The 9,632-nt window shown below is 41.5% G+C and overlaps 1 protein-coding gene across 1 annotated transcript in view; it reads left to right on the forward strand.

Annotated features, from left to right (window-relative positions):
* CREG2 (cellular repressor of E1A stimulated genes 2) overlaps positions 1–9,058 on the forward strand; it is a 55,488-nt gene extending 46,430 nt beyond the window's left edge. Inside the window, exons 4-5 of the mRNA XM_057558808.1 lie at positions 6,658–6,739; positions 9,012–9,058. Of these exons, the coding sequence (XP_057414791.1) occupies positions 6,658–6,739; positions 9,012–9,047 (118 nt within the window). The 3' untranslated portion in view covers positions 9,048–9,058. The remainder of the gene's footprint in view (positions 1–6,657; positions 6,740–9,011) is intronic.
* Positions 9,059–9,632: the final 574 nt, after the last annotated feature.

Genomic DNA, 9,632 nt, shown 5'->3' on the forward strand with positions numbered 1-9,632 from the left:
CAGGGCAGGAATAGAGACACAGATGTAGAGAACAAACATATGGACACAAAGGGAGGAAAGTGGCGGGAGCGGGGTGGTGGTAGGATGAATTGGGAGATTGGGATTGACATATATACACTAATATGTATAAAATAGATAACTAAATTTAAAAGAATCTAATTTAAAATAGATATCTATAAAATAGATAATAAGAACCTGCTGTATAAAAAATAAAATTCAAAAATTCAAACAAAACAAAACAAAAAAAGCAAAAAAAAAAAAAAGAAAAGGCATCTGTTTGAGAATGATGGGCCCCATTCAGGCCAGTAAGTTTTAGCAAATCTCTAGAAATTTACATTGATTAAAATTTTAAAGGCTGTATTGGAAGTTCTGGACATGGCAATAAGGCAATAAAAAGAAATAAAATGCATATGATTGAAAAGTAATAAAAGTATCCCTATTTACAGATGATGTAACTGTCTACACAGAAAATTCAAAAAAATCTATTAAAAAAAAAAACAACTGATTTCAGCAAGGTCTTAGGATACAAGATCAGCATGCAAAATTTAATCACATTTCTATATATTAACAATAAACAAAGTGGAAACCAAAATTTTAAACACAATACCATTTACAATCACTCCAAAAGGAAAAAAAAAATACTTAGGTGTAAGTTTAACAAAAATGTGTATAGGATCTATATGCTGAAAATTAAAAGATGCCAATGAAAGAAATCAAAGACCTAAATAAATGAAGAGACATACCATGTTCATGGATTAGAGGACACAAAATAGTAAAAATGTCAATTCTCCCCAGATTCTATATGTTTAATGCAGTTTCTATCAAAATTCCAGCAAGGTTTTTGTAGACATATTCAAGCTTATTCTAAAAGTTCTAAGGCACAGGCCTTGGAATAGCTAAAACTATCTTGTAAAAGAAGAATAAGGGGCTTCCCTGGTGGCGCAGTGGTTGAGAATCTGCCTGCTAATGCAGGGGACACGGGTTCGAGCCCTGGTCTGGGAAGATCCCACATGCCACGGAGCAGCTGGGCCCGTGAGCCACAATTGCTGAGCCTGCGCGTCTGGAGCCTGTGCCCCGCAACGGGAGGGGCCGCGATGGAGAAAGGCCCGCGCACCGCGATGAAGAGCGGTCCCCGCACCGCGATGAAGAGTGGCCCCCGCTTGCCACAACTGGAGAAAGCCCTCGCACGAACCGAAGACCCAATACAGACAAAAATAAATAAATTAATTAATTAAAAAGAAAATCCTTAAAAAAAAAAAAAAAAAAAACTTTAAAAAAAATAAAATAAAAAAAAATAAAAAAAAAAAAAAGAAGAATAAGTAGGAGAAACCACTCTACTCAGTATAAAGAATTATTATGTAGCTACACTAATCAAGACAGTGTGGTATTGGTGGAGGCATAGACACAAAAGATCAATGGAACAGAACAGAGAATCTAGAAATAGACCCATACAAATAAGCTCAATTGATTTTTTTTAAAGTACAAAAGTAATTCAATGGAAGGAGGATAGTCTTTTCAATAAATGTGCTGAGCAATCAGATATCCATGGGCACATAAAAAGAACCTCAAGCTAAATCCCATACCTTATATAAAAATTAACTCAAAATAGATCATAACACTAAACATAAAATGTAAAACCATAAAACTTTTTTTAAAAAATAGAAAATCTTTGGGACCTAGGGCTAAACTAAGCAAAGACTTCTTAGACTTGACACCAAAAACCTAAAGTCCATAAAAGGAAAGTTTGATAAATTGGACTTCATCAAAATTTTAAACTTTTATTCTGCAAAAGACCATGTTAAGAGAATGAAAAGACAGGCTACATACTGGGAGGAAATACCTGCCAACAGCATATCCAACAAAGGACTACCATCTAGAATAGATGGAGAACCCTTACAACTCAACAGGTTTTTTAAAAATCCAATTAGACAATGGAGAACATAAACAAATGTTTCTCTGAAGAGGACATGGCATATTAGCACGTGTAAGTATACTCAACATCATCAGTCATTAGGGAACTGCAAAGTAAAACCCCAATAGATGCCACGAGGCACCTACCAAAATTGCTAAAACGTAGTAACAACACCAAATGTTGGCAAGAATGCAGAGCAACGGGATCAGCCTATAGCTGGTGGGAAAGTAAAATGGAACAGCTACTCTGGAGAACCAACTGACAGTTTCTTATAAAACTAAACAAGCAACTGGCATACGACTCAGCAATTGCACTCCTGGGCATCTATCCCAGGGAGATGAAAACTTAGGTTCACACAAAAACTTGCACATAAATGTTCATAGCAGCTTTATTCATAATATTCCAAATCTGTAAACAACCAGATGTCCTTTATTTTTTTAATTAATTTTTATTGGAGTATAGTTGCTTTACAGTGTTGTAGATGTCCTTTAACGGGTGACTGGTGAAACAAATTGTGATACATCCATGCCATGGAATACTACTCAGCAATAAAAATAATTCCAATACAAGCAACAACTTGGATGAGTCTTCAGAGAATTATGCTGAGTGAAAAAACCCATCCCCAAAGGTTATGTCCTGTCTAATTCCATTTATATAACATTTTGAAATGCAAAATTCTAGAAATGGAGAACAGATTAGGGGTCACCAGGGAGGAGGGTGGAGAAGGAGAGAGATGGGTGTGTCTGTAAAAGGGATCCTTTATTGTGATGGAAATGTTCCCTAGCTTGTCTGTATCAATGTCAAAATCCTGGTTATGATATTGTATCATTTTGCAAGATGTTACCATTGGGGGAAAATGGGTAAAAGGCACACAGAATCTCCGTATTATTTCTTACAACCGCATGTGAATCTACAATTATCAGCAATTCTCTCAGAATCTATTATACAATTATCTCAGAGTAAAAAGTTTAATACAAACAAAATTTAAGGCTTAGCTTAAATAAGGCATTTATGCCCTCTCGTTGGTCCCTAATGAAATGAAGAACTGAGCTACGTGCCAAAACCTAGCAGAACGGACCACATTTGTTTTCTTTAACCATTAATAGATGCGTTTTTGGAAGAGAGAGAAAATTTCTTTGAAAGTTTTCAAAATGTATTCAATTTAATATTGAATACAAATTCACAAGAATTCAACAAACCTGTATAGATTTTATGTGGGACACTTAGAAGAGGAGGCTATCTTTCAGTTTCTGGAATAAATATGTTGAGCTACAGGTGTATATAGGTATCCAAGTCTGTGCACCGTGATTCGCCACTGATGTTCATAGCAAAGAACAGTATTTCCAACAATCCTCCTCTAAATATTCTGGAAAAGAATTCTTCTTTTGTATCTATGAATAAGCTATATCCTGACCTCCACATTTTTATTTACCATGATTGTACACATCCATAGTGTTGACACAGAGAGTGTAATTCTGATGTGACTTGTTTCAATATGCCTTGTATATATTGACTCATTATAAAAGAGTGGTTTTTGGTTGAAATGTATTTCTACAGTTTTTCCAGAAAGTCTGTATTTCATATTTAATAATTTAACCATCAAATGCTGTTCTGATAATAAACCTTCTCGAGGATAATTCATTGATGCTTATTTGATTGCTTTTAACAAGTCAATTGTTATAAAATTTGAATTGTAATGAAGCTATGGTTTGTGCTGTGTAATGCACGTGGAGTGTAAAATCTATTTTCGAAACTAGATATGTCTATCTAACCAAAGACTATTTCACTCCTGATATGATTTCCATGCTTGATTAAATAAATTTATAATATTTCTACACAGTCCTTTCATGTAATATTACAAATTGACATTATTAGATTTCTAAGAAAATAAATGCTATTACAATAAATCAGCAGTTACAGTTCCAATAGAAAGAAAAGAACTAGCTGGGTGACTGTTGTTGATATGATTTTTTAAGGCTCTGAGTACAGTGCACTTAATTTGCAGACTGGAAAATGCTGATGTAACCACACTTTGGTGTTCCCACTCTTGGAAGTATTTGCCATTTTTAGCATAGTTGTTATTCTTCGAATTCAGGTCTACAAAAAAGCTCCCTTTTGCTAATAAGAAAACATGCCACTGGGTCACACTTAAGACTGTGGCAGAAGACGACGCATGCCCACAAGAGTGATCAATACTGCAGCTTCCACAGACCCCCACCACCACCAACACTCCGGCTTCTCAGAGATGGTCTTATCTTAGAGACAGGGCAGAGAGAGACCAAGCGGCCCAAATGACCCAGGACTGAGGGTCCCCGGGGCACAGGACTTTCAGTGGTAAAGTCAGAAAATCCAGGGCCAATCGAGATGCATTGGTCACCCTACCTTCACTCCACCTCACGCCCCAGGTCCTGAGCGGGTCACCTCCAGAACCGGCCCACCTTGGAAACTGTGCATTTGGATATTCAGGCACCTCCAACCTCACCTCCCTCCTTCCAGCCCTCTCTCCTGCTCCGGAGCCCTGAGCTGCTTCTCTGTCATCATCTGACTCCCTTGTTCAAGCAGGTGAGCGACAACATGGTGGGATTACCGTGGAGAGCAAAGGCCAGCCCTCAGGAAGCTTATGTTTTGTAAATAATAAGTAAACAAGCAGATCTTGAAGCCAGGTGACCTGGTCATGTCTGTGGATTCTGCTCCATCACGTCAGCCTGTATCCTCAGAATCCCCACTGTTTTCTGTTGGAACCACAGGGCAAACCCTGCCCTGGATAAATTCCGCGATCATCTCTGCAGCTGAATTGTAACAGAGAAAAGCCACGACCACAAGAATTGGTCTCACCTTACATCAGGCATCCTCATCCTTAACTGGGCCCTCCAGCTGCCCGGGAACCCCAGCGTGGTTCTCCGTCCAGCTCTCTCCCACTCTCGTAAGCAGCTGTTTCCAGGACTGTCTACAGTCTTCAGCCCCTGGAGCCCACCCCTCGATCCCCTCACTCTCAGCTAAAAAAAAACAAAAACAAAACACTTCCTGGAGATCCATGAAGCCTTCAAATGAACACCCCCTCAATCACAGAATTTTCTGTTCCTCTGTTCCTCCTTCTCTCCTGACACTCTCTGCTGCTGGATGATTTTTCTGGCTGCCCGGATGCGGGCGTGAGCATCCCATTTATGGGAGGTAGAAGCCAGTGCCACGGAAGAGGGTCAGATAAGGGAGAGTTTAAGGTGTTTTTAAGAGTACCTGAGGGAATTCCCTGGTTGTCCAGTGGTTAGGACTTGGTGCTTCCACTGCTGAGGGCCTGGGTTCAATCCCTGGTGGGGGAACTAAAACCCTGCAAGCCACGCCAGGTGGCCAAAAAAAGAAAAAGAGTAGCTGATATGCCGCATGGTGGGAACTAAGCTGGGGAAGGGAGTGAAGGAAGGAAGGGAGGGAGGGAGGGAAGAGATGGCAGGAGAGGGTAATGCAGGAGAAGCTGGACCATCAGGGGACCCAGTGGGGGTACTTGAGCCCACAAGCTGGAAGGCGGGTCACTGGGAACAGAGTGAGATGTGTGGACGAGTGCTCTCCCAAGCAACGACATCGGTGATGGCAAAGGCCCGGCTGTGGTGGTGGGAGTGGAGGGCGAGGTGACCAGAAGACGGTGGCTGGGCGGTGCTGTGGAGAGCGAAGGGTGAGCAGGAGGTGGGGATGCCAGCCGGGGTGGAGGGGCACCAGGGGGTGTCCTGCCATCCTGGTGGTCAGCTCTCGCTGAAGTTCACCGAAAGTCCAGAGTTGTTGAGTTTTCAAGGAGCAGAGCTGTTTTGGTTTTCCTTGTTTTACTGCAGGAGTAATGATTTGTAAAACGTGGCCTTTAAAACAGACTGGCATAGCAGGAGTCCATTGTTTCTCAGCTTTGTGAATTTTGGAAACTAGTGAATCCTTCGAATCTCAGTTTCCTCGTGTGTTAAATGGGGTCATTGCAGTACAGTGCCTGGCAAAGCGTAAGGGTTAGAGATGGTGGCGTTCTGTGTCTCATTATTTTCACGTGTATGTTGGTCATCTGCCCATGTGTCAGCCTCCTCAGCAAGGCTGTGAGCTACGTGAGGGGCTGATTTCACACAGCGCCCGTTTGTGGCTCATGGCAAGTGCTGGACAAATGGATAAATGATCTGTGGGCTTTAGGCTAGAGCCCCTACCTTTCACTGACACATTTCCTTTTCTCCTCCTCCGGCTGTGACTCTCCTCCCTGGCCTGCTTGCCCCTCACTGAGGTCTTCCATCCTCCTGACCACTTCCAGATAAGCCACTGACCCTCCCAGAGCTTCTGACGAACTCCCAATCCTGGCGATTTGTCCCAACAGCTTCGGTAAAGAACCACGGCGCCCCCTGGTGGCTGTAGCTGGGACCTTCACGTTGTTCAGACCAGAATCCTGGCGAGAAAGAACCCAGAATGTAGAATCCAGGCCAGGATGAAACTGCGTCCCCGGAACCACCAGCTACGGTCAGCAGAGTATCCGTGGTGGACGCACAGATATGCACAGCGAGCACTCTGCTTTGCAAATACAATGTTTTCCTGCCCATGATGGCAGGACAAACGCAAATACTTCATGACCTTTTGATAGTGATATTTTAACTATTTTGTTATTTATTTATTTTTAGTTATTTCTAAATTATTTAATTACAGCAGTTACTGTAGTTGAACTCGTCCTATAAGCTAGGTATTTTACATACTTTTTAAAAAATCTCATTTCGTTTTTACATCCGCCCTGCAAGGAAGAAAAGGCTTCAATTTTCCACATGGGAAATCTGCTCAGCAAGCAGCTCTCGGACCAGCCTTCCTGGGACCCAGGACCAGGTAGGAGGCCCAGTGGGTACTAAACCTAGGTCTGTCTGATTCCAACCTCCTCTCCCTCTTCTCAATGCTTGGGGGTCTGGAGGAGAGCGCGGTCCGATCTGCGTAGTTTTTCTTCCCTGCCTTCCGTCCTTGGTCCCGGGTGGGTGGCCGTCCCTGGCGTGGCCTCAGGCTCAGGCAGGAGCAGCTGCCAGCAGGTGCAAGGACTGTAAATTAGCGGAGAATTTACTAAGTGCCCTGTGTTGCTCTTCACAAGTTGTACCTTGTTTAGTCCTCGTGCCAACCCTGGGAGGTGGGGAATTCTCGCTAACCGCCGACTGAGAACACCTGACCAGCGTCCCCCAGCGCGTAATTGGTGGTGTAAAAAAATTAATAAACAGAACCCTCAGCTGAATAGAGTCAGGTGACCAGAAGGGGGCGCTCCCACGCTGTGCCAGGAAACAGCTCAACGGGTAGCAGGTTCTTCTCTCCTGGCAACAGTTCAGCTGAAGGAAAGCCATGGGCTCTTTGTTTACCCTAACCCTCCCAACTTCCTCTTCCCTCTATTAAAGAATTCTCCTTCCCTTGCCACGCAGGCACTTGCACTTGGCTCCCCCCAGGGTTGCAGACCCCAAACTGCAATTCTCTGCTGATCCCTAATAAACCCATTTTTTGGCTGGAGAAATAACTGACCTTTGTTTTAGGTCAGCCGTGGCACCCATGTGAGCCCAGACTTCCAAGTCCATGCTCTGAACCACCACCCAACAGGCTTACCCAGGCTTGTTTGTGTCTTTTTCAGTATCAAATTGTGACTCACATTTTTATTTTGATTCAATAATATAATACTTCCAAGAACAATAACTCAGGTGTGGGCTCTCAGCCTCCAGCCAGGTAATAGGAGCTTCTACCATCCAGCCCCACACCACACACGCTTCCTCTTGGGTCTTTGACTCTTGCTGCCCTTCCAGCCTCTTCATAGCTAAGTCCCTGCCTTAAACCCCTCTTTACTTGAAGTATCCTGTGATTGAATGCTGACTGACATGCCTTTCAACATAAAACAAATGTGCGTGGCATTGATCTCTTAGTTTCTCATGGAAGAAAAAAGCCTTTGTTCTATCATGACTGTATCTCACATTTCCCAAATCATCATATAATATTTTAATAAAACCACGCTCTGGACCTGTCTTATATGAATGCCACTTTTTATAGACAGTTTTGAAAGGATTGTGTAGTTGACCTAAAAAAAAAAGTGTCTCGAAGTGTCTGGAAATAATAAAACAGGGATTTTTGTTTATTTGTTTTTTAACGTAGCGGTTGTTTTTATTGTACTCATGGTGTACATGAGTACAACAAAAATAAAAATAAAAATTGTACTCATGGTGTACTTCTGCAAAGTAGCTGATGATTTTTTTTTAATAAGGACTCAAATAATTCTCTCTGCAGACACTATATTGAAAAAGGAAAACTCTGCCCTGAATCTGGCTGGCACACTAGACACAGACAAAGCCAGCTGCAAGGTTAACTGGAAACAATATTTCTCCCAACGTCGTGCTACGGCTGTAAAACATTATAACAAACCCCTTTATGAGTAACTTCTGATTTTTTTTTCATTTCTATCACTTTATTGAAATATAATTGACATACAATCAACTACAGGTATTTAAAGTATCCAATTTGACAAGTTTTGACAATGTATACACAGTGAAACCATCATTACATCAATATAATGAACATGTCCATCACCCGCAAAGAGGTTTTCTCATGCCCCTTTGTAGTCCCTCCTTCCCATCCCCCATTCTAAGATAATGACTGATGTTCATTCTGTCTCTATAGAATAGTTTGCATTTTCTAGAATTTTATGTAAGTGGAATCACATAGTATGCATAATTTTTTACTGCTTTCACTCAGCATAATTATTGTGAGATTCACTCACGCTGTTGCATATAACAGGAGTTGATTTTTTTTAATTGCTGAGTAGTTTCATTTCATTATATGAATCTATCATAGATTTTTATCCATTTACCTGTTGATGGACACTGGGATTGTTTTTATTTGGGGGCTATTACAGATAAAGTAGCTATGAATATTTATCTCTTTACCTTTCTTTTTTTAATGTGGCAACTACAAAATGTAAAATGTGCTCATGTTGTATTTTTTTTAATACACAAAAAGGTTAATATTTATTTACTGATTTCTTAGTGAGAAACCGTGTTCTAGAATCAGCAGCTGTCAGAAACTTTGACGTTTGAAATCTAATCAGTAATGTTACCCCAAAATTGGGTTCACGTCTTCGTAGGTGTTGAGCCAAAAGCTACAACCAAGCCAAAGATGAGAAGAAGGAAGGATTTATTACTTGCGAGAAGTAAGAAGAACACCGGGGATCTTTCCCAAAGCAGTGTCTCCCCTAACAGCAAAATTGGGCAAGTTTTAAGCTAAGACACATGCATATTCATGAAGGGGCTTGAGCAGAGGAGAACTCAGCATAGAACTGGGGCAAAGGTCGACAGAGTCCAGGCTTAGTTGACTGAAGTCAAGAGGGTCAGAAAAGGTCATTATCATCATCTCTTACATTCCAGTTGATCTGGTGGGTTGGGCGCTCCAGCAGTTTAAATTCTGCAAAACAGCTCAAGAAAGAGCTTCAGGCTAATCTTTACCATTGAAACAGAACTTGGAGTCTTTACAACTGAGTTATTATCTTTGCTATTGTTATTTCTCTTGCCTGATAACAGTCGTTTGTTCTTTTATTCCCTTAAGATCATTATCACTGAGACCTGTTCAAGGGCAAGCACTGCGTCCAGGCTTAGATCACAAAATGGCTTCTCTTGTGTAAAAAGGCTACAACTGGCTCTTTTCCTCCACGGGCCCCCCACCCTATCTGCTTACAGTAAGAAGGAAATATTCCACTTTGCCTGAAAGA

This window comes from Balaenoptera acutorostrata, chromosome 12 (assembly GCF_949987535.1).
Source record: "Balaenoptera acutorostrata chromosome 12, mBalAcu1.1, whole genome shotgun sequence".
In the NCBI taxonomy this organism is placed as follows: domain Eukaryota; kingdom Metazoa; phylum Chordata; class Mammalia; order Artiodactyla; family Balaenopteridae; genus Balaenoptera; species Balaenoptera acutorostrata.